At 39.2% G+C, this 26,403-nt stretch overlaps 2 protein-coding genes and 1 long non-coding RNA gene across 3 annotated transcripts in view; 1 reads left to right on the forward strand and 2 right to left on the reverse strand.

Moving 5' to 3' along the window:
- The window catches only part of LOC148973301 (uncharacterized), a 63,687-nt gene that overhangs the window by 23,324 nt on the left and 13,960 nt on the right, over positions 1–26,403 (forward strand). The window lies entirely within an intron of this gene.
- Positions 1,944–6,578, reverse strand: LOC148973302 (uncharacterized). Its single transcript, XM_089121610.1, has 4 exons — positions 6,217–6,578; positions 4,024–5,961; positions 3,157–3,921; positions 1,944–3,105 (listed from the first exon to the last, which is right to left on the reverse strand). The coding sequence occupies exons 1-4, from the start codon at positions 6,576–6,578 to the stop codon at positions 1,944–1,946; spliced, it is 4,227 nt and encodes a 1,408-aa protein (XP_088977736.1).
- gjd1b (gap junction protein delta 1b) overlaps positions 14,323–26,403 on the reverse strand; it is a 42,266-nt gene continuing 30,185 nt past the window's right edge. The window contains exon 2 of the mRNA XM_039654261.2: positions 14,323–17,213. Within this exon, the coding sequence (XP_039510195.1) occupies positions 16,370–17,213 (844 nt within the window). The 3' untranslated portion in view covers positions 14,323–16,369. The remainder of the gene's footprint in view (positions 17,214–26,403) is intronic.

The raw sequence follows: 26,403 nt of genomic DNA on the forward strand, positions 1-26,403 counted from the left end.
TAATCCCTGTAGCGCTTAGAGATATTACTGCCTGGCTTATTGCCGTGGCAACAGGCCCTCAATCCCAACTCTCAACCACGTGACTGCGGGCAGTAGAGGGACTTGACATGACACACACACATAGATGTGTACAATAAATAAAAAATACACGGTCACACGTGTCGTGCACAAATCCATGACTTGCAAATGATGCATTATGCTTTAAATAAAAAACACATTTAGAAGAAAATGTTCCTGCGGTTCAAATCTTTAATTCATGACAGATCATTAGCCTTTTCGTTCTAATTACCATATTTCTGTTATTACCACTGCTATTAAGAAGCTGTTGTGTATTTTGTTGATCTAGGAACTGCACTGACTCATTAATGCAACTATTAAGCCATTCGAAATTAGATATTTTTCAGCTAATATAGTAGTTACAATGACTAATATGTGATTAGGTTACTGTGCAATTTAGCACAGGGCTGATTTAATATAAACAATATAAGCAGTTGTATTCAAAAGTCTGAAACCATTTGTGAAAATATTTTGCATTTTTTGTCATTTGTGCTTTTTCTGACCGCAACACTCGAACTGGCATGGACTCCTCACTTTAGAGCTAAACCTCATGATCCATTTTATCCTGGTATATTGAGGATGTTTCAAATGGCATCTTCTGTGAAATCTGACCTTTTGTACAAACAGTTTAAAAAAAAACAAACAAAACACATTTGCATATTTGATTAGTGACCTGGATTGAGTGCATAATTTCTTCTACATTTTACATAACAGATTTTCATATAGTCTGGAGCCAACTGTTAAATAAACAAGTGTTCAATCATACCTTTCCTGAATAGTTCTGGGGTCATACAGTTTGAGAGTGGTAGAGTACATAAATGTCGAGTACATAAATTCCTTATAAAGGAAATGGGGGAACAGGAACTTAATTTATTTGAATTAATTTACATTAAAAAAAAATATTTTAGGAACTGTTTACACACAGGAATTTATTCTGCTTGTGTTTCATGAATAAATCCCAGTTAGTTTTCTTCTCTAAAGTCAATCTATTCAGTTCACACATACAAATAACCAGATTTGGCGTCCTATCCGAGGGGACGGCTCGAAACCCAGAGTACTCCCCTGTATTTCTGGTTAGATTAGTAACCAGGTGAGTGTGAGGAGAGGGGGTGGTGAAGAAGGGATGCTGAAAACATAGGTGAGGAACATAGGTGAGTTGACTTACTGTATGCATATATATATATATATACATATATATATATATATATATATATATATATATATATATATATAGGCCTCCTCTTGTACTGATTCAATAGGCAATTTGAGAGTGTTCCTCGTGAACTTTATTAATAAAACATTATTATAAAGGATTGCTCTGGTGTTAATTAACTCTAAATATCATATTTATTTAAAGGGATAGTTGAGCCATAAATTTAAAATCTGTCATTAATTACTCACCCCCCGTTCCAAACCTGTAAGGTTTTCGTTTATCTTCAGAACATATTTGAAGATTTTTTTTTATGAAATCTGTCCCTCCATAGACAGCTACGATTTGACAGTTCAAAAAGTTCATAAAGAGATCATAAAACGTATCCATATGAATTCAGTGGTTTAGTCCAAATTTTCTAAAGAGACTCGATTGCTTTATATATGAAGAGTTCAGATGCAAAAGCCTCTAAGTGCCATTTGAAATTTTCTTCTAGAATGATCATTTTTATCAAGCTTGTATATTTAAGTTCAGTGATTTCACTTAAATGGCAATGATGATTACCTATTAATTGTTATTTAAGTGAAATTACTGAACTTAAATATACAAGTTTGATAAAAATCTTCATTCAAGAAGAAAATTTCAAATGGCATTTAGAGGCTTTTGCATCTGAACTCTTTATATGATGTACAGATTTAATTTAGGCTTTTATTCATATTTAAACGTTGATCAGTGATCATAAACAAAAGTTCAATTGAACCTGCTTGACACGTGACAACAAAACCTCTTGCTGAGGCTCAAACGTGATGCGTAACACGAGAATGAACCTCGTTGGTTTTTGCTGAAGCTCAAACGTGCTGCGCAACACGAGAATGAACCTCATTGGTTCTTGCTGAGGCTCAAACGTGCTGCGTAACACGAGAATGAACCTCATTGGTTCTTGCTGAAGCTCAAACGTGCTGCGTAACACGAGAATGAACCTCATTGGTTCTTGCTGAGGCTCAAACGTGCTGCGTAACACGAGAATGAACCTCATTGGTTCTTGCTGAGGCTCAAACGTGATGCGTAACACGAGAAAGAACCTCATTGGTTCTTGCTGAAGCTCAAACGTGCTGCGTAACACGATAATGAACCTCATTGGTTCTTGCTGAGGCTCAAACGTGATGCGTAACACAAGAATGAACCTCATTGGTTCTTGCTGAAGCTCAAACGTGATGCGTAACACGAGAAAGAACCTCATTGGTTCTTGCAGAAGCTCAAACGTGATGCGTAACACGAGAATGAACCTCATTGGTTCTTGCTGAGGCTCAAATGTGCTGTGTAACACGAGAATGAACCTCATTGGTTCTTGCTGAGGCTCAAACGTGATGCGTAACACAAGAATGAACCTCATTGGTTCTTGCAGAAGCTCAAATGTGCTGCGTAACACAAGAGTGAACCTCATTGGTTCTTGCTGAGGCTCAAACGTGATGCCTAACACGAGAATGAACCTCATTGGTTCTTGCTGAAGCTCAAACGTGATGCGTAACACAAGAATGATCCTCATTGGTTCTTGCTGAAGCTCAAACGTGCTGCGTAACAAAAGAATGAACCTCGTTGGTTTTTGCTGAAGCTCAAACGTGATGCGTAACACAAGAATGAACCTCATTGGTTCTTGCTGAGGCTCAAACGTGATGCGTAACACAAGAATGAACCTCATTGGTTCTTGCAGAAGCTCAAACGTGATGCGTAACACAAGAATGATCCTCATTGGTTCTTGCTGAGGCTCAAACGTGATGCGTAACACAAGAATGAACCTCATTGGTTCTTGCAGAAGCTCAAACGTGATGCGTAACACAAGAATGATCCTCATTGGTTCTTGCTGAAGCTCAAACGTGCTGCGTAACAAAAGAATGAACCTCGTTGGTTTTTGCTGAGGCTCAAACGTGCTGCCTAACACGAGAATGAACCTCATTGGTTCTTGCTGAAGCTCAAACGTGATGCGTAACACAAGAATGAACCTCATTGGTTCTTGCAGAAGCTCAAACGTGATGCGTAACACAAGAATGATCCTCATTGGTTCTTGCTGAAGCTCAAACGTGCTGCGTAACAAAAGAATGAACCTCGTTGGTTTTTGCTGAGGCTCAAACGTGCTGCCTAACACAAGAATGAACCTCATTGGTTCTTGCTGAGGGTCAAACGTGCTGCGTAACACGAGAAAGAACCTCATTGGTTCTTGCTGAAGCTCAAACGTGATGCCTAACACGATAATGAACCTCATTGGTTCTTGCTGAGGCTCAAACGTGATGCGTAACACAAGAATGAACCTCATTGGTTCTTGCTGAAGCTCAAACGTGCTGCGTAACACGAGAATGAACCTCATTGGTTCTTGCTGAGGCTCAAACGTGATGCGTAACACGAGAATGAACCTCATTGGTTCTTGCTGAGGCTCAAATGTGCTGTGTAACACGAGAATGAACCTCATTGGTTCTTGCTGAGGCTCAAACGTGATGCGTAACACGAGAATAAACCTCATTGGTTCTTGCTGAGGCTCAAATGTGCTGTGTAACACGAGAATGAACCTCATTGGTTCTTGCTGAGGCTCAAACGTGCTGCGTAACACAAGAATGATCCTCGTTGGTTTTTGCTGAGGCTCAAACGTGCTGCGTGACACGAGAATGAACCTCATTGGTTCTTGCTGAGGCTCAAATGTGCTGCGTAACACGAGAATGAACCTCATTGGTTCTTGCTGAGGCTCAAATGTGCTGTGTAACACAAGAATGATCCTCGTTGGTTTTTGCTGAGGCTCAAACGTGCTGCGTGACACGAGAATGAACCTCATTGGTTCTTGCTGAGGCTCAAATGTGCTGCGTAACACGAGAATGAACCTCATTGGTTCTTGCTGAGGCTCAAACGTGCTGCGTAACACGAGAATGAACCTCATTGGTTCTTGCTGAGGCTCAAACGTGCTGCGTAACACGAGAAAGAACCTCATTGGTTCTTGCTGAAGCTCAAACGTGCTGCGTAACACGATAATGAACCTCATTGGTTCTTGCTGAGGCTCAAACGTGATGCGTAACACAAGAATGAACCTCATTGGTTCTTGCTGAGGCTCAAACGTGCTGCGTAACACGAGAAAGAACCTCATTGGTTCTTGCTGAGGCTCAAACGTGATGCCTAACACGATAATGAACCTCATTGGTTCTTGCTGAGGCTCAAACGTGATGCGTAACACAAGAATGAACCTCATTGGTTCTTGCTGAAGCTCAAACGTGCTGCGTAACACGAGAATGAACCTCATTGGTTCTTGCTGAGGCTCAAACGTGATGCGTAACACGAGAATGAACCTCATTGGTTCTTGCTGAGGCTCAAATGTGCTGTGTAACACGAGAATGAACCTCATTGGTTCTTGCTGAGGCTCAAACGTGATGCGTAACACGAGAATAAACCTCATTGGTTCTTGCTGAGGCTCAAATGTGCTGTGTAACACGAGAATGAACCTCATTGGTTCTTGCTGAGGCTCAAATGTGCTGTGTAACACAAGAATGAACCTCGTTGGTTTTTGCTGAGGCTCAAAAGTGCTGCGTGACACGAGAATGAACCTCATTGGTTCTTGCTGAGGCTCAAATGTGCTGCGTAACACGAGAATGAACCTCATTGGTTCTTGCTGAGGCTCAAACGTGCTGCGTAACACGAGAATGAACCTCATTGGTTCTTGCTGAGGCTCAAACGTGCTGCGTAACACGAGAAAGAACCTCATTGGTTCTTGCTGAAGCTCAAACGTGCTGCGTAACACGATAATGAACCTCATTGGTTCTTGCTGAGGCTCAAACGTGATGCGTAACACAAGAATGAACCTCATTGGTTCTTGCTGAGGCTCAAATGTGCTGTGTAACACGAGAATGAACCTCATTGGTTCTTGCTGAGGCTCAAATGTGCTGTGTAACACGAGAATGAACCTCATTGGTTCTTGCTGAGGCTCAAACGTGATGCGTAACACAAGAATGAACCTCATTGGTTCTTGCTGAGGCTCAAACGTGATGCGTAACACAAGAATGAACCTCATTGGTTCTTGCTGAGGCTCAAATGTGCTGTGTAACACAAGAATGATCCTCATTGGTTCTTGCTGAGGCTCAAACGTGATGCGTAACACAAGAATGAACCTCATTGGTTCTTGCAGAAGCTCAAATGTGCTGCGTAACACAAGAATGAACCTCATTGGTTCTTGCTGAGGCTCAAACGTGATGCCTAACACGAGAATGAACCTCATTGGTTCTTGCTGAAGCTCAAACGTGATGCGTAACACAAGAATGATCCTCATTGGTTCTTGCTGAGGCTCAAACGTGCTGCGTAACACAAGAATGAACCTAATTGGTTCTTGCTGAGGCTCAAACGTGATGCGTAACACGAGAAAGAACCTCATTGGTTCTTGCTGAAGCTCAAACGTGCTGCGTAACACGATAATGAACCTCATTGGTTCTTGCTGAGGCTCAAACGTGATGCGTAACACAAGAATGAACCTCATTGGTTCTTGCAGAAGCTCAAACGTGATGCGTAACACGTGAATGAACCTCATTGGTTCTTGCTGAGGCTCAAATGTGCTGTGTAACACGAGAATGAACCTCATTGGTTCTTGCTGAGGCTCAAACGTGATGCGTAACACAAGAATGAACCTCATTGGTTCTTGCAGAAGCTCAAACGTGATGCGTAACACAAGAATGATCCTCATTGGTTCTTGCTGAAGCTCAAACGTGCTGCGTAACAAAAGAATGAACCTCGTTGGTTCTTGCTGAGGCTCAAACCTGATGCGTAACACAAGAATGAACCTCATTGGTTCTTGCTGAGGCTCAAATGTGCTGTGTAACACGAGAATGAACCTCATTGGTTCTTGCTGAGGCTCAAATGTGCTGTGTAACACGAGAATGAACCTCATTGGTTCTTGCTGAGGCTCAAACGTGATGCGTAACACAAGAATGAACCTCATTGGTTCTTGCTGAGGCTCAAACGTGATGCGTAACACAAGAATGAACCTCATTGGTTCTTGCTGAGGCTCAAATGTGCTGTGTAACACAAGAATGATCCTCATTGGTTCTTGCTGAGGCTCAAACGTGATGCGTAACACAAGAATGAACCTCATTGGTTCTTGCAGAAGCTCAAATGTGCTGCGTAACACAAGAATGAACCTCATTGGTTCTTGCTGAGGCTCAAACGTGATGCCTAACACGAGAATGAACCTCATTGGTTCTTGCTGAAGCTCAAACGTGATGCGTAACACAAGAATGATCCTCATTGGTTCTTGCTGAAGCTCAAACGTGATGCGTAACACGAGAATGAACCTCATTGGTTCTTGCTGAGGCTCAAACGTGATGCGTAACACAAGAATGAACCTCATTGGTTCTTGCTGAGGCTCAAATGTGCTGTGTAACACGAGAATGAACCTCATTGGTTCTTGCTGAAGCTCAAACGTGATGCGTAACACAAGAATGAACCTCATTGGTTCTTGCTGAGGCTCAAACGTGATGCGTAACACAAGAATGAACCTCGTTGGTTCTTGCTGAGGCTCAAACGTGATGTGAATGTGACGCGAAGTGAACGGCCTTTATAAAGTATCTTCTTATTAAACGGTCTGTACACTTACAAAGTTCTCAATGCTTTGTTTTGCATGTATGGAGCCTCATTATGTTACTGGGTTAGTGTGGGGCTATTTAGAGCCTTGTTAGTGGTATAAACTAGCGATTTCTTTTTACTTAGTCAATGCCCCCATTTCTAGCATTATACGCTAAACAGTTTTTAGAGATAAAACTCTTTACACTCGATTATCATGAAAACAAATCTCAGAGAACGATTGACTAGGTACCGATGTTTTATTAGACCAAAGGTTCATTGTTCGCCGGAGTTCTCCTTTAAATACATTTATTAAATAACACTGCTGCTCAAAGAACCTGCTCTGCAGCTTAATCGTTTGGAAAACTGAATAAAAATAAATAAATTAATAAACATTTATGCATTAGTTGCATTGGTTTTTCTTTAAGCCTGGAAGCTGGCCTCTATGGACTAACATTAACTCATTAAATTGAAAGTAAAAGCTGAATAAAACTAGAAGGCAACTGTCTTCTAAGACATTATTTTAATCATCATGGAATCTTAAGTGATTGATTTGCAAAACTACTTAGGCAGCATCTATGCCAGATAATACTGTCAGGGTAGCCATTTATAATTTTTTACAGGAATGAAAAGGAGGTAGGGGAGCGCGGGGCACAACCTAATGTGGGGTTAAATGTAACACGGACCTTTTACATAGTCCGTCAGGATCAAGCAGGTTGTTTTTCCGCTCTTTTTCTCTTGCTGCCAGAAGACGGCCTCTCGCGAAAATGCGGAAAGTTTTGATTATATTTCGTGAAGATACTGGACAAAGAGTGTTTTGACTCCATGCAAGTGAATTTTTTTCATCATATATTTTTGGTATCTGGGTTGGGTGTATCCATTTCCAAATCTAACTTTATATTGCCTTATCACTGTTATATGTAATACACAGCAGGGTTAGTTGTAACACAGTGTTACAAACAAGCCGACAAACAATGATAATCAAATGAAAACAGGGAGCCACACAACTTTTCAGGTTTGAGTATTATTTATAAATTTAACTTTGTTGGACTTTCACAAACAAATGTTTAAAATTTAGTTTACTATGCATTGATTACTTGTTTATTTATTAAAAATATGGCCTGTTTTTAATGCAATAAACCCTTAATTTTTATTATTATTATTACTGTTATTATTATTGATAATAATAATTTTACCTGCAGCTGCCACACACAAATCTAATTCAATTGCAATAAAAATATTTTATGATTTTATTTTTTATTATTTATTGCAAAACTTTGCAGCCCTTTTCTGTCTCTATCCATGATATTGATCCATAATAGAAGGATGATTGGATGAGGGATGTATGTATGGATATCTATCTATACAAATGCACAAACAATATCAAAAACTACTAATAAAATAGTACTGAATTATGTATGTTACAGACGTGTTACAACTAACCCCTCTGTCTGTTACAATTAACCCCGCATATGGGGTAAGTTGTAACATTTGCACTTCTGTTACTTTCAGTGCAACTGTACGAAAATGGTAGGTCCTAGGATAAAACTTTAAGTGTTCATTTGTAGCAGAGATGTGTTGCTTGTGTAAAAAAAAGTTGAATCTAACTTAATTTTTTTAATAATTGAGCCAAAATCAAAATGTGTTAGGTTGTGCCCCGCTCTCCCCTAATATATTTTTCTTTTCACGTCGTTCACAGTATGTGTTCACAAAACCAATTTTATATATGTATCCTGCTGTTTATATAAACAATATTTAATCTTTTAGTTTTAGTTGACAGCATACACACAAAAACGCACACTTAAGGACACATCATTGAGTTCATTCAAGGTGTTTTATTAAGTACACAATCCACAATTCAGAAACATATAGAAACAAAACCTTCAAATAAGGTCAGTTACAAAACAGAAATCTGTGCTCCAAACAACAGATTTCCTCGTGGAAACAAGTAACAAATCAATATTGTTCATTTGGATTGAATTCAGCAACAACTATGAAAGAGATCGAAACAGGGCTGAGAGATACGGTGGCATTTGTAGACTTAACGATTGATGTACAGCTTGTCAGTAAAATTTATATTACTCAAGCATTTTAGCAGCACCCATTTGATATTTCAGGAAACATCACATTTTGCACACTGGGTTGAACACAATTGTGCGTTGACCTTTGCCTTGCTCATTTCCACACACAAAATAAGAAAAAAAAAGAAAAGAAAATCTGATTTAAATGAAGATTAATTAATAAACCCTTTTCAGTGCACATGATCTCATCTAACCCATTTTAATTAGACAAAGTAATCAGACTGTTTATTTCATGGAGGATTAAAGGGTTGCACATTGTAATCTCAGAAGGACGATCAGCTACAGGTGGCACCGTTATCCTTTACCATATGGCAGAAGGTATCACAAGTCTAACATCTGCATTTATCCATCTATTAATAACTGAAGATCTGTTGCTTTGAGCTTGTTCTTATCCTTTGGCGTCATATAGGTGACGCCATATGACGTTTCGTCGAAATACTACGCACATGGCACCCTTTAGCGTCAATATAACACGCGGAACCCAAGGCGTCATACAGGTGACTGGCATCATTTAGCGTCAAAATGAGGCCCCGTTTACACGATGGGAAAACGCAGATATTTCTCTGCGTTTTGCCCTCTCATTTACACGAAAACGCAGTTTTTATCACTGAAAACGATTATTTCGAAATAATCGCCGATTATGTGTTTTCGTGTGAACTGGGAGAAACGGCGTTTTAGGTTCTCTCTTGTCGTTTCTGAGGATTCTGATTGGCTTGAATGGCTTTATCCTTAACCCCTACACTGCCGCCAATAGGTTTGGCATAGTTATGATTGCGCTCGACGGTGTATTTATGCGGGTGTGTAAATGATGTTATTTTTGAAAACGGAGAGGGGGAAAATATTCGTTTTGCTAAATACCCAGCTTTGTGTAAACGTGGCCTGAGATGAAGACCCCACCCCAGTTCTAAACCTACCCATAACAGTGCGTGTTATATTGACGCTAAAGGGTGCCATGTGCGTAGTATTTCGACAAAATGGCATATGGTGTCACTTATATGACGCCAAAGGATGAGTATGTGTTGGTTGCTTTATGTGAAAAAAACAAAACAAACAAACTATATTTTGGGAGTTAGGATAAGACCTTTAAAGTGAACCTTAATAAGAACAAGCAACTGTTCCCATCCACCATATAATCAGACAAGCTTTCGCTCGTTTAAGTCGAATATAAAGTGAATATTTGACAGAAATTATAGACTAAAACGTTGATAGGGCAATCATTATAGTGACACAATCAGTGTTGTAGTCGAGACCACCTCACTCGAGTCCGAGTCGACACCGAGACCAGAGAGAGTCGAGTCCGAGTCAAGACCGAGTCCATAGAGAGTCGAGTCCGAGACCAGAGACGGTCGAGTCCGAGTCGAGACCGAGACCAGTGAGGGTTGATTACCTAATTTACTTTTATTTACTTAGAGAAATCCTTTTTTTTTTTTACTGAATTTACTTAGAGTTTAAAAAATATGATCAGTTTGGGGTAAAAAGGCCACATAGTAGGTGGTGTTAAAAGTAATTTTATAACAATTTCTCAAGCGCAGTTGCGCACTAGAAAATCACCAATCACTGGGCGTGTCAATCAATTTAAAGAAATATTTTATTAACATACATTAATAATCATGAAAAATATTTTGAATTGAACACGAGTGGACTCGGGAATAATTCCGAGTCCTAAAAAAAAAAATGTTCGAGTACGAGTCAATTCCGAGTCCAAATGGACACGAGTCCATGACAAGACCAAGACCATTAAAATATGGTCTCGAGACCGAGTCCGAGACGAGTCCGAGTCTCGAGTACTACAACACTGGACGCAATTGTAATCACTATGAAATGAGGCTTTTCTCTTTTCATTTGACTGTGATAACAGTTTTTAATCACATTAAAATTGTGAATCACATTGAATTCAAGGGACGCTCTGCAAAGCTTGTCGAGCAACAGCAGTCAAGGGGGCAGAGCTAAGCAAAGTCACTTCGTCTTTCACCTATCATGTTTCATATGGCTAACTAGATTGATTGCGATAAACTGAAAAGTTGTCCTGTAACAATCTTTCCCTTGTTAGCAGAAGCGGCCCTGATTTCTCATGCTGCTCTGTATATAAACGTTGCTTATAGGATTGGTGCCTTTGCACAGATCCTGAGTTACAGCTGCATGTGTTGATGTGGTTTGTCCTGATGGTGCAGGTACGAGGGATGGATGGCTCGCCTGCCCTTTTGCCTTTGCCAAATGCTAATCCTGTTTATACGTCCACGTAAGCAGCTAGCAGTGATTAGGAGCCGCGACTCTTCTTATTCCTGAGAGATTAGTCCGGCTTGTGCAGCGGGTGTCAAACAGCCCTGGCAGCACACGTGGAGTTGTAATCGCTTGAAGCTCCCCTTAACTATCATCCTAGACCAGTTTTGTACTTAAAGAGGAAGGAAAAGCTTACCCCATATGAGGGTTAAAACTAAAGAATGGCTTTTTGGGAATACGACGGTGAAGGAAAACAGATTAAATGCATAATCTCATTTAACTGTCCATGCCGAAATGAGGGATTCGTCATGAGTCAGGGATTTAGAGGAAAACCTGGGTTGGCAAACCTGGGCTTTGATGACTGTGGGCGCCGTGATTTCTGGCAGTCGCTCAGAGAGCATTCTGGGACATTTGATGATCATTCGAAAGGGATTAGAATGCGATTAGAATGATTCTTTTTCCTGAGCTAAGCGGGAATGAACTTCACTCTGTTGTATTCATTACTTAATATGGAGATCTCGGTAGGGTGAATGTGATTCTACCAAGTACAACATTGAAATCAACCAATCAGATTTGAGTTTACAGTTTATGTGAAGTTTAGTCGTACAACCAGGGATAGTTGCTTCGGTCAACATGATTTTGACACGTTCCTGAATCAACATGTTGATCTTGATACACATGTTCGTAAAATATTCACTGTTATCAAATTAGTTTAGGACTCTATAAAACATGGGCAAACTTTCAACTGGCTTTTGCAAAGATACCATACACAAAACAGTAATTGTACAAACACTTAAAACATGTCATTTGAAAAGGTAATTTAAAAAAAAATCTTACACCTGAGACATTTTTTTTTCTCCCACATGCACTGGTCCACTTTGTTTTTCTGGCAGTTTAAATTGACATGACTGAAATATCAGCAGTTAATATCTTCATCTCACTGGCAGTAGATTAACAAACAGCAGGTTGGTTACTTGCACATAAAATCTTTTTGTTAGTGAAAATTTTCTACAAAATTATCTGGCAGTGACTACAGGGTGCATGTAACCATAAAAATACGTCCCTCACGTCAAAAGTTTTTGCTGAAATTCAAGCGTTGCATACGTTTGTAACAAGATTGCAGTTAAAAACCTGCTACAGTCTTTTGATTCAATTTTGGCCCATTAAAGCCTCAAGAATTTGCCACTTTTGACCAGTTTTCTAATCTAACCATGCTGTTTACTTGTCCCTGCTTTTGTGTTTCATAAAAAAAGAGAGGGAAAAGAATAGTAAAAACATGCTTTCCATATCAGTCATTCATGCTTTACAGTAAACAACCCATTCACTGAAACCCAATTCGTTATGAAGTTGCATATAACTTTGGCATGTAAAGCCACATTTTCACTTCATAATTCTGGTCTTTAAATACCCCCTGCGGTCAAACCTCATATTACAGCACGGTATAAAAGAGTAACACACATAGACATAATTCACAAGCTGGAATAAAGAAAAAGAAGAAACAAAAATTGGACATTTCCACTTTTTTCGTCTAGTATTTAAACTCGGATATAGGATTTCTGAAAATAGACTGAGGAGAAGAGTGGATTAATGCAAGCACATGAAGAAGTTCTCACTTGGGGAATCAATCTTCATAATCTCTGAACTGCACTTGAAAATAATAAGCTTGTAAAAGGTGCCCTTTGACGCTGCATAGTTACAGACAGAGGTTATGATTTGAAAGAGATACTATATCCTCAGATCAGGATAAAAGAACTGGGATTTTCAGGAGAAGGTACAGCGTACTACAAAGAGACAGATATAGGACGTGTTTGGTCCCAATTGAAGGGATGCATTTCCTTTTTACCCCACCCAATAATGGCTATATAACATGTTAAACTGGATACGATCAAACTTGAACCGTTCGTTCAGCCGTTGCACATTGTTATTTTTTTGTTGTTGTTCTGATTAAAATGAGTTTCTTCCTAGATAGATGCACTGCAAAAATAATGTTCTTAAATAGTATTTTTGTCTTGTTTTTCATATTAGCCTCCATAGCAGCCCTCAATCGGGTCAATTGACTTTTACTTAATAAAAAAAAAGGTTCCCTTCATCTCAGTGGAATAAGATTTTGTGACTTTTCACACATTATCTATCTATACACACACAAAACTGGGCTTGATTCGGTTGTTCTGAAGTACAGTATGTAAAAAAAAATGTTTACACTTCTGATCTTCAGGGTCAATATGACCCCACATTGAAATGAATGATAAATGTGAAAAAAAAAAAACCTAAGAAAAAAAAAATCCGGCATAAATCTGACATTTTTAAACAGAAATGAAGGCCTAGTACTAGAGCATAAAATGCAATGTATCATAAAAAATAATATTTCATATGCAAGCTAATGGTGTAGTTGAGGAATTGTGTGGTATATGGAACACAGCATTAATGAATAGATGAGAAGTAAACAAAAAATGATATATTATTTGTATGATTAAAAATGAATATTTTTTGTACAATTACTCAATCAGTTGTTGGGGAGCCCAGAAGTGTAAACAGGAAACGAAGACCATTTGAAGGTTAAAACAAGATTAACTGAATTTGTTTAAGATAAGAAAACGTCAGAGAATACGTTTCACTGGCTTTTTTTTCCAAACCTTTTTTTTTTATATATTTAGTTGTATGCTACAAAAATACTGTTTAATAAATCATTTTTTTAGAGTGCATACACGACATCCAAAATTAACTTTCCGTCATGCTGGCAAATGCCGGTGTTTGTTTGTTTGTTTTAAAGACAGTTTATGTCTTTAAATTGCATCATCACTTCATCATGTTTCAGATTATTGCAGTCTTCCACAGTTCCTAATAAACTGGCAAGCAGCTTCATTTATGTACTTGCCAATTGCATTTGCCGCTTGATGCGAGTTAATTTAGCACCCTGGCTGTAAATGTAAGCATAGAAATCCTGGTTCTCATCTTGGGAGCAACAGGGTTGCATGTGCAGAAAAGCTTCAGAAATGTTACGGATCATTTACGAGTTGCTTACATTCACAGTAAAACAAATGCGAGGCCTCATAAATGCGAGGCCCATTTTATACCTCTCATTCAATTTAGATGTGAACGACGATATCCATGCTCACGCTGACTTCTGGCCTGAATCAGAATTGCGGCTGAACTGTCCAGCTAAACATAAACACACACTTTCCTGTGGACGACTTTTCTATAAGACATGCCTATGTCTATGTCAGATAAGTCTATGAACTCTGCAGTTTCCTCTCTTTCTCTTTGTCGGTGTTTTCTGCGTCTGCGGTATGTCAGCGAGCTGGCCTGTGTTAGTTGACTCTGTTCTGTCTACCCTGGGTTGTTTTTTATGTGCACGTGCAGAAGTTAGTCAGGGCGGTGTAGGCACAAGTGCTTTCTTTAGTGGGCCTAAGCTGCTGTAATATTGGCTGAAAGACAACTGAATATAATTTGTGTCTTTTGTTAGAGACGGTACACCCTGCTTTATCCCACACTGTGTAAACAAAGGCACACAGGGGATCACAGCTACATACACGCACATACTCCTCATTGATCTTATTTAGGATGGACCAATCCAAAAGGCTCACTTTCCCAGCTCTAATGTCCTTCCCACAGTGAGTTTCTCCCTTTATCCACTCTTCCCATCCCACAAAGTGCAATGCAAACGTATATTTTTTCGTCTTTTCTTACTTATAAAGGCATGCTGATAAACACGTGACGAGAAGAAAAAGCTAATAAAACACTGTAAATTATTCCTTTTTCCTAATAACACACACTGAACATCGATTTTTCATTTCAAAAGTCATTTGACAGATAAAGCTTTGTAAACATGCCTTTGAAACATACCTTTATGCTTTCTGATAATAAATTCATCTGATAGAAACATCCGGACACAATTTTTTTTTTCTCAATCATTTGTACGGGTGTCCTCACCAAGCATCTACATTATCATAACAAACAAGATTTCCTTTGTTAATCACATTCACCAGAAAGACCATGCTGGTTACCAAGCATATTTCTGTTCCGGTGCGTCTAAAATCGCATACTGACCAATAAAAAGTGCATTCTATATAGTATGAATGTATGTAGTATGAATGAAATTCTGACGTGCTAAATCCGCCATTGTTACTTTCACGTGAAAGTTGCGTCGCTTCACTGGCTTTCATAAATCCTCTTTTGTGGCGGTTAAAGTGTCCATCGAATGCACACTTCATTCATCATACATACTACTTTTTTGGCATACTGTTTTTGGCATACTATATAGTGAAGTATTCGATTTCAGACACAGCTGCTCCACCAACAATAATCAACATAAACCAGCCTTGGACCAGCATGGAAATTCTTTTCAGCAGAGTTGGCTCCGTTTCCCAATAAAGATAAATAATCTAACTTTGTGATAATCATTTAACTTTATATTTTAAATAATGATCTGGAACAAAAAAACAGTCATTTAAGTTGATGGCACCAACCTTTTCGCAAAAAAAATAACGTATAATAATAAAATGAACAAAAAGGAATCTAAATTCTTTCAACTTTGGTCACATACATCCATATAAACACACATTCATGCACCACAAGAGAGAGGAATACTTGACTGGAACACGCAAGAGTCTTCGTGGAAGGGCACAATTTGCGCAGAGGTAATAATCATCTCCTAGTCTCGTACGACAACCAGAGAGAGATTACAGAAACGATGCTAATGTTTGTTCAATCATACATCAAAGTGAAGGTGCCACTGCTGTAACAATGTTTATACCTCACCCGTTGTTTGTTTTAAGCCGATTCACTGCCAGGAGAGCAAACCTAAACAGTATTCCTCTTCTGGCACCATCTCAGTGACAACGGTTGAGAAAAAGTGGTCATGCTACGCTCTCCTGCTAAATATCCTTCTTGGTCATTCCTCTTTCCTCAAGGTCTGAGAGTGAGAAAAGTGGGAAAACAACCCCAGATTCGTTTGTTTCCAAAACATTTGACGTCCATCATCTCCTAGTATCATACCTCACGCTCTTTACCCTTCCACCGATGCTTGTGGTCAGTTTGAGACTTTCAAATCCCTCCATGCCTCGTCTTCACGTGCTTTTCCAGAAGCCTGGCATTGTGCAAACTTCCTCAAACATTGTCATACGCAATAAACAGGGAGGGAGTGGCTTGTGGGAAAGGGGTGTGGCTGTGTGGAGCCACTCCCTCTTCACCATTATAAACATTTGCACAAGTACCTTGTAATTTTAGCATTCCACTCTCCACTCGACTCCTTGTGACGCCATATTTGGATGAATGGAGATCAGACATAAGCAGACTCACTGGACTGGGTCCTGCCCAGGTTTGGCGGTTGTGACAGGTGGGCCATGTCCTTTTTACGGATCTCGCAGATGGACTTCCTGCGGGCTTGCACACCTCGAATGGCGGCCTTAATTTTCCTCCAGCCGAGGTGGTTGAGCTCGGCAAGGTTGAGCACGACGCAGATCCCGCTCACGGCAAACATGAACACCAGGAAGACCGTCTTCTCGGTGGGCCGTGACACGTAGCACTCCACCTCCTTCAGGCAGGGGTAGCGGTCACACTCGAAAATGCCAGGAACGCTGAAGCCGTATAAAAAGTACTGCCCCGCCAAGAAGCCTATCTCGAGTGCATTGCGGAAAACCACCTGGATTATGTAAAAGCGAGAGATTCCCTCTTGTCGGCGTACCTTGGAGTTCCTGCCATGCAGGAGGCCTCTTGGAGCATTTGGGATCTCCTTTACCTCTAAGCAGTCGGCTTCGTCCTTTCCGCCACCACTGTCAGAATGCTGCACCAAAATACCATTGATGTTGCGTAGTTTGCGGGTACCCTCACGACTGTAGTCCTTCTCCATGATTGGGTAGAGGAAGGAGTAGCGACGGTCGCGCTGTTTGGCCGACTGGTGCACTGAATAGGTGATGAAGCACAAGCTGGGTGTGCAAACAAGGATGATCTGGAAGACCCAGTATCGGATGTGGGAGATGGGGAAGGCCTTGTCGTAGCAGGCCTGGTTGCACCCAGGTTGGAGGGTGTTGCAGATAAACATGGTCTGCTCATCCTCATACACTGTTTCACCAACAATGGCCACAATCAGGATACGGAATATCACCACGACTGTCAGGAGAATCCTGGAGGAGAGAAAGAGAGGGATATTTTTGTGATGTTAACAGAGCACAGTCAAACACACAAAACCTTCCACTGACGTAATTTCTCCCTTATTTTGGCTACCAGCTAATTGACCTATGGCTAAGCCACGCCCTCAAGCGCGATGAGCCAATCACAGCGCGCAGCTAACCCAATACACTCGGACATTCTCTGCTTCCACGTCCATTGAAATGCATTGCAGTTAATCAGTTTTCATTAGTTTTTTCTTGTAATTTTAAGTTTAAAATGGTCAAACGGTGTACATGGTATACATGCAACACCGACACTAGGTTCCCGAGAGGCTGGGCGATGGTGTGTACTTTTTTACCCTGTCCCAAGCCACATCTCAACCGAGATAAGTGTCTACTCTGGATTAAAGGGTTAGTTCACCCAAAAATGAAAATTCTGTCAGTATTTACTCACCCTCATGTTGTTCCAGCCCCGTAAGACCTTCGTTCATCTTCGGAACACAAATTAAGATATTTAAGATATTAAGATCGCTCCTGCATACAGTCCATAGGCTTCTTGAGGGACTGGCTCTTGCTGTCCCCGAAAAGTCATTAAAGACATCGTTAAAATAGTCCAAGTGACTACAGGGGCTCAATCTTAAGTTTATCAAACGACGAGAACACTTTTGTGCGCAAAAAAACAACAAAAATAACGACTTTATTTCAACTATTCGTTTATTTCTCCCTCTGCGCGAGTCAGGTTAGTTTAATAGCGTAAGCTTCTGTTATTGTACGTCACACGCATCACACACACATGACCAGCGTCGGCCAATAGTGAGCCTACGTGTGACGTCGCTCTACGCAATCACACTACGTTAACTGACTACAGGCCCATGGAGAAGGAAGTGAATAGTTGAAATAAAGTCGTTATTTTTGTCGTTTTTTGCGCACAAAAGTCTCCTCGTCATTTGATAAACTTAAGATTGAGCCCCTGTAGTCACTTGGACTATTTTAACGATGTCTTTAATGACTTTTCGGGGACAGCAAGAGCCAGTCCCTCAAGAAGCCTATGGACTAGAATATGCAGGAGCGATCTTAATATCTTAAATATCTTAATTTGTGTTCCGAAGATGAACGAAGGTCTTACGGGGTTGGAACAACATGAGGGTGAGTAAATACTGACAGAATTTTCATTTTTGGGTGAACTAACCCTTTAAGTTATGCGGTAGACCACAACACCAACCAAACGTGGATAAATTAAACAAGGATGTCTACATTTGTTTTAAGTTAAGTCAACAACGTTAGCCTAACATTAGAAAACGTTAACGTTAGCTGCTAGCTGCGTTGTACATCATGTCACTTAGCTTCATTATCGTATCTGTAAATAGCTGAAATAACAAACGTTAACAATGTTGTGATGAATGATTCATGTAAAAACTGTAGCACCAAACGGTGATGGCGACGATATGCGGGTTATCACATTTACACGTGACCTGTACATTTTTGCTTGGAGCTTTTCATCGACCTTCTCAACAATAAAATTATTAATATAACCCTCCAATGCACAGTTAAGGCCCTTTAGGTGACTTCGAGATGATATATAATCTTTCTGTCTCCAAAAATCACCAATTGCCTCCTGTGAAATGTCTCCTACTATGACCGCTGCCATAGCGCCTGTCCCCAAATGTTGACTGTTTGTCCGAGTGAGTGGAGGAGGCGTGGCTTAGCCATAGGTCAATTAGCAATGCAGATGTTCACATTTGCTATTCAAATGTGCGTTTTTCCCTTTCAAGAGCAACTTTGCACATTTAATCAAGAGCTCTAATTTGGAAACAATTCTGCTCTCTCGAGCTCTAATTATAGCTCCTTCTGTGCTATTAAGCACTGTTAACATGGTAACCTGTACTGCTGGTACTGTAACCTGTGGCAATGCTAGTCTAAGTCTATGTAATGCTCATTAATTTGGTGGCATAATGGCTGTAAAATATGTTCTCTTCCCCTTTTCCATAGCAACAGTTTAGATTTGACACCTCAGCTGTCACTATACCATTAGGGCTATTTCTGTACCAGTGTTTGATTGAGCGAAAGAGCGAGAGATGGGTAAAGGGAGAGATTACATATGTTTGTAAGAGAAGGAAGGTGTTAAACACTTTGGACTTACACATTTACATTTAAGATGATTGGCTCTTATTTTTAGGTTCTGTAATTTAGCACCTGTGGATTATTCAATGAGATATGGTGTGCTTTTCAACCACATCCTCTTTAACCACACATGTTTAGGGTTGAAAGGTTGGACACATATAGTATATTCAATGCAGTCATGATTTTGCCGAGTTAGACACGTTCCTGGGTCAATATATTGAAATTTCGGTCCGGAAATTTAATCCTAACCATATCCCTAGCCCTAAACCTAGGTGAATAACACCAATGTATTTGGTTAGGTACCTAACCCTGGTTGTAAACCTAAACTTGACATAAAAAAAACTTGTCCCTCAAATCTGATTGGTTGATTGGAATGTTGTTCCAGGATCAACAAACATGTCGATCCAGGAACATGTTGCATTTTGTGAAATCTGGTTTCTGCATAGTCAACTAAATTGGTTTTCAAATCTGATCTAGCACTAACAATCACTCTGTCCTTCTGCAACTGATGAAATCTGGGGTGCGTTTCTCGAAGCCAACTATGGTTAACAACACAAATCAACAGAACTTGCGACCATAGTTGGCTATGCTTTTGGGAAATGCAACCCAGCAACTCTTGTTTGGAGAGCCTATCTTAATACCCAGTATATAGAATTGTCACCATATCAATGACTTTAGCATTACCACCACCTCCGAAGGAGATAAAAGAGTACCTGTCAGACTGGAAAGAAAAAATAAATTGGAAATTTTGACATCTTGCCATTGTGCTGAACTCATGAGGCACATTAGACACTGGTGTATTATGCACGATATGTCTAATCGATATGTCGAATATAGAGACCCAGCATTAACACTACTGTGATCTGCATTTGTTAACGGTCGGTCTTGTCATGTTCTGAATGACAACATCAAAAAATTGCTTGCAATAAAATATGACTTACTTAAATGCAATTCAAAAACTCTAATAGGCCCATTTTTCTTGTTAACATAGATAAAGTTAGTGAAAAAAAAAACCCTTTTCGCTTTGCAATCTGACGACAGACAACCAGATGGATTGAAACAGATATTTTATGCCTCCCTGAACAAAACTACATGCATTACCACAAAACCTGACAAAATGTACAAAGCACATTTCAAATAAAAGACACGTTTGTGTACATTTTCTAAGTCATGGCAGCATTACTTCATCAAATAATAGTAAAATGATGGCAAATGGAGATATACTCTGGCACACATCATCACGTACTTTCTGGTAAATGTTATCACTTCCTTTTTCTAACTCACAGTTGGCCTGTGTAATGCCTGACACCTTAAAGGAGTAGTTCACTTTAAAAAAAATCTTTTGCTGATAATTTACTCACCCCCATGTCATCCAAGATGTCCACGTCTTTCTTTCTTCAGTTGAAAATAAATTAAAGTTTTTGATGAAAACATTCCAGCATTTTCTCCATATAATATGTATATATATAATCCATATATATATAATCCATATTTTCTCCACTTCACTGGGAACCAAAAGGTTCAACGTCCAAATGAGAGTTTCAGTGCAGCTTCAAAGGGCTTTAAAGGACACCAGACGATGAATAAGGGTCTTATTGGCCCTTCGAGTCATGACTCGAAAAAAGATTTATTCATTTTGATGAACGAGTTTGAACGCTCAGAGTCACGAACGCAGCATTTGTGCTTATAAAACGTAAACTTTTTTATTTAGTTTTTAAATGAGCGATCGTTTCGCTAGATAAGACCCTTATTCATCGTCTGGTGTCGTTTAAAGCCCTTTGAAGCTGCACCGAAACTCTCATTTAGACCTTGAACTGTTTGGTTCCCAGTGAAGACCTTTATATGGAGAAAATCCTGGAATGTTTTCATCAAAAACCTTAATTTCTTTTCGACTGAAGAAAGAAAGACATGGACATCTTGGATGACATGGGGGTGAGTAAATTATCAGCAAAAGTTTTTTTAAAAGTGAACTACTCCTTTAAGTCATTAAACAATTAAAAAAAAATATCAGGATTTTGCATTTTATGCTTTTTCAGATACCCCTTCAGATACATGGTTATGTCCTGTCTCCTCCATACTCATATTTTCAGTAATTTTCAGCTCATAACATTAGCAACTGACAGAAAAGAATACCTGGAAAAGCATGGCCTCATTGCCGTATGACAATGATATTTGAAAGACAACCAGTTGTCAGTCGTAGTTCTGTTCATATAGCTCATTTCAACCAAACTCACACACGGACTACAGTTGTATAGTGTTTAAAGGCAATTAAGACATTTAAATATCGTTCTTTTCTTTTAAAGCAAGAGTAAGCCATTCTAAAAAAGTATTAATGAAAATATGATCAGATGTTGCAGGTGAAAAGTCTGATGGTCAGTCACCCGGCGGGAGAAAGCAATTACGGGATTTCGATAATGGCTGGTTTTGTTGTAAGGGAAAGTCAGAAAGCAATTTGCCCAGTGGCCCCTGTCCATCATGGCCTCCTATTCATCCCCATATATACATACAAATTGGCTTCATCACTGTCTCCTCTCCACCAGTAAGCTGGTGTGTGGTGAGCCTTCTGGCGCAATATGGCTGCCGTCGCATCATCCAGGTGGATGCTGCACACTTGCTGGTGGTTGAGAAGATTCCCCTCTCTATGTACAGCGCTTTGAGTGCAGAGAAAAGCGTTATATAAATGTAATGAATTATTATTATTATTATTATTATTATTATCATCAATGAAGAAACTATTTGGTTGTCTTAAGTAAAACATAGCCAGTTGTCGAAGAAACTAATGTGAGTTTGAACACACTGAAGTAATGTTCAGTAATTTAATCGTCAATGTTGAGAAATATGGGTATGCTATGGCTTTAATTTCAATGTAGCGTCTCTGGTTTCAGACAGAATTACTACAACGTGTGGGCATTCCTTATTTTGGTTGAAAATGAATTATATCGTGGTAAGGATTTTGACCATATCTCCCACCTCTAAGCTTGAAACTCAACGTAATCATTTGATTCTAAATAGAGCCAGCTAGTGACAATGGTGGTTCATTGTTGAATGGCATGACCACTCTTTCCACAATGCAATCAACTCTCAAGTTTATGTTTTCCCCCTTGAATAACATGTATTACTTGGAAATACATCACATTTCCTAGTGAAATGAGGTTGTGAATGCTGTTTCGTGTATTAAATGTACATTTGAAACATCATGTTCTTCAAAATGGCTTTTACCATATATTTCTTCCCATTCATTTTTAAATCAAATTCAGCACTTGAACATATGCCAGACAACCCAGACCTCAGCAGACACACACAACCGCTTGTGTGCATGAACTGTAATGAACTACATGTTTGACGTAAGAAACCATAACCAACCATCTGTAGACAACATCTGATTATCTATTCAATATATCAGGAGTCTGTTTAATTTAAATCCTTTAAATCCTTAAAACAAACGAATCTGGGGTTGTTTTCCCACTTTTGTCACTCTCAGATCTTGAGGAAAGAGGAATGACCAAGAAGGATTTAAATCAATCATTTGATACAATGAACTTATTGTGTGCACACATGTTTTACATTGTACTTATATATATTTTTTAAATGCTTGTAATTAATGTCTACTATAATCGCAGTGTTGACCCTTCTCAGACCCTTAAACCTACCCATACCTTACAATATGCAATACAATATGAACACAATAATTACATTGTACTTATTTTTTTTTAATGTAATTACATAGTAATTAAACACATCTAATATAAAGTGGGACCAAGAATTGTTTTGGAAGTGATTCCACATAGTTGTGGTGTGGCCTTCTTATATTTTGAACGATTTCTATAACTATATATTTATCTTTATGATTGTATTTATCGTCCTTGGTGTGAACAAGCTTTTCATTTAAACTCAGAACCACATAAACATGGTCTTGGTGTTACATTTCATTATTCATTGTCAACTATTGATTAATTAAGCCAAATTCATTATGTCAAATAAACATGTATATTTGTCAGATGTGTCTATAGACTCTAAAATGGATCGAATCAGAACCAGCACACAAAAAGAGCCCATTAGTTGACTTCAATTCTGATATAAGGATATATCTTTATAGAAAGGAAACTATACGTTCTGAATACAGTATTAATGCAGGTTTTAAATCTTCAAATGCTTTACAGTTAAATTTCACTTTATGATTGTAATTGTTTCTCTATGTGCTCTGTAGAAAGTGACACATCAGGAAAGTCAATTATGTGATTGGAGGCCTCAATTATGACGGATTTATGCACTGGGTTCCTGTTGTCCAGCTGTGAGGTCAAAGCGAAAGCTTTAATCTGCACCCAGTCAGCAGCAGTGTTTCTGTTTCTCCAGGCTCAGTCTGAGTTCATGTCTGGACAGGGGGAAAAACGTACACCCAGTTCAAAGATATGTGATGATCAACAGTTAAAGGGATTGTGATTGGCTCTCAGAAGGGAGGTTTAGAGAGACTGAATCATCATTCCAACCATTTCGGACACTGTGAGAAAAGAGGTGACGCTTCAATATATAATGAGAAGATTAAAGTGTTTTTTGACCTTGTAAGACTATTGTAGGAGACCTCCAAAACAAAATGAGGAATCTTTAAAATAGCAAAATTAGGGCCCTAAAATGAAAAGGGATTTTTGTCCCTCTTTTGAAAGTTCATTCCAAGCTTCCAAAAGTTCATAGAGACATTATAAAAGCAATCAGGTGGTTAAATCCAAGAAAATATCCATTACTTTTTTTTAAAGTTTGGGACGGGGGTTGGTGGATTTTCATTCTTTAAAAATATCATCAATCATATCCAAGATGAACAAAATTGGGGCTCAGAGCTGCAATAGAGGCCAGGGGAGTGAGGTTTCCCTGCTCAGCTCATCTGGCCTCCATTACACATACATAATCTGATCGTGGTTGCATCTCTCTATTAGTGTTACTGGATCTTAGTCCTGTACTTTATACGATAGACCATAACATTATTTTGAATAGACTCTTACATTATGTTGGAATTAGGGGAGTTGCATTGGTTTAAATCATACTTATCTGACCGTTATCAGTTTGTAGAGATGTCTTGTTGATCACAAGTTCAGTATGGTGTACCTCAAGGCTCAGTACTAGGACCGTTGCTGTTCACTCTATACATGCTACCCTTGGGAAATATCATTAGGAAGAATGGTGTGAACACAATGGCCAATCAGAGGTGTTTAAGAATCAGCTCAAAATGCTAGAGGGAAATGCTGGTATTGTTCAATTTCAGTACCGATTTGATTCATGGCCTCAAGGCTAGATTATTGTAATGCTCTACTGGGTGGTTGCCCTGCACGCTTAATAAACAAACTCCAGCTGGTCCAAAACGCAGCAGCTCGAGTTCTTACTAGAACCAGGAAGTATGACCATATTAGCCCGGTTCTGCTTTGGCTGCCTATTAAACATCACATACATTTTAAAATCTTGCTATTTACTTACAAAGCATTAAATAGTTTAGCTCCCCAGAACTTGAATGAACTCTTAACATATAATAACCCTATTGCGGTCTCAAAATTCTGGCCAGTTGATAATACCTAGAATATCAAAATCGACTGCAGGCGGTAGATCCTTTTCCTATTTACAATTAGGAGTCTTCCTCAAGTTTAAATACTAAAAACACATCTCATACACATAACACATTAACAATTTCACGAGTTCACATTTGCATATGATTAATTTGTGTAAAGGTTATGCGTATTCGCAGCCCGTTCTCATCTCAAGGCGTCATATACTGACGCTTTTGACATTTCGTCTGCATCCAACGCACATGGCACCCTTTAGCGTCAATATGAGACGCAGATATATATGGGCCAGAAGGCGCCTCCTAGTGGTCTCACGCTAAACCTGCCATAACTGAACAAAGCTCTGTTCTGAGCGTGTTATATTGACGCTAAAGGGTGCCATGTGCGTTGGATTTAGACGAAATTTCAATTTGACCCGAACCCAGAGTACTCCCCCATGATTCCCGTTCTCATGGATCTGCTGAAACTTGTAATTTGGCTGTCACACTTTGTAAAGAAAGACTTTGCGCCCACGCACAGACGCATTCAAACGCGCATACCTATATCGATTCACTTCTATAGAGTAAACACATAATATGCATGTGCACGCCGTCACCGTTTGCACAGATTCACGTTTTTGAAGTTTACACAGAGATGATAATGGTATCGTTTTCAAAACTTGTTTTAAAGTTATTTAAAAAAAAAAAAAAACTATTTCAAAGTGTGCGTTCTCTGGCCACCAAACACCGTTGTCGTGTAAATAAACGCCCTGAATGCACAGCCCGATCTCATGAAAGTTCGTGTCTATGGCACGAATGTCATTTCTCGTGGCATTTATACGGCAAAAACAGTTTTTGCGTGTATTTGGCACGCGATTTTCGCGTACATATGATACGCACTTTTTTGCGTATAATACGCACGAACTCCCCACCTCCCTCCCCCCTAAACCTAACCCAGGGTTTTTTAGTGCGTACCATATACACGAAAAAAACACTTTTGGCGTATAAATGCCACGAGAAATGACACTCGTGGTATAGATACGCATCTTCATGAGACTGTGTTGGAATGCATTACAAGTTTTCTGTTTTAAGTTTAAAACAGTGTCCTCTAAGCGGCCCCTAAGTTAATAACTAATGATTTTACAATGGAAATAATCAATCAAAACCTTACTTAAACTAGACAATGACTTTCTTGTAGAGCTGTACAGCCAAAACAGCCTTTGTTTCATTGATTTCCTATGCACTGTAAAGCTACTTCTAAATCGAAATCTGCTAAATCTGTATTGGTGCTATTAAAATGAAGGTGACTTCAGACAAGTAGTTTCTTTAAATTCCTCCTCTTTAAAGCACCACATTTCGATAATGCTCAAGCTACAAATGACTAATACTTATTGTTTACTATCAAATTAAACTGGCATATTTTACATCACATGTTGCTAGCAGTGCTCATTGCAGGTTTCCCTAATATTTCATCACATGAAATCCAAACTCACCAAAGATTACATTTCTGAGGTGACTTTGCCAAGGTGTGTAACGACGTTAATATATTCTTTGTTTTAT

Source organism: Pimephales promelas, chromosome 16, assembly GCF_988280905.1.
Source record: "Pimephales promelas chromosome 16, fPimPro1.hap1.1, whole genome shotgun sequence".
NCBI lineage: Eukaryota > Metazoa > Chordata > Actinopteri > Cypriniformes > Leuciscidae > Pimephales > Pimephales promelas.

Bases quoted from the DNA above. Each gene is read 5' to 3' on its own strand.
- LOC148973302 (XM_089121610.1), bottom strand. From the start codon at position 6,578: ATGAGGTTCATTCTTGTGTTACGCATCACGTTTGAGCCTCAGCAAGAA. The intron at 5,962-6,216 runs GTTCATTCTTGT...AGAACCAACGAG, and splicing joins CCTCAGCAAGAACCAATGAG to GTTCATTCTTTTGTTACGCA. The intron at 3,922-4,023 runs GTTCATTCTCGT...AGAACCAATGAG, and splicing joins CCTCAGCAAGAACCAATGAG to GTTCATTCTCGTGTTACGCA.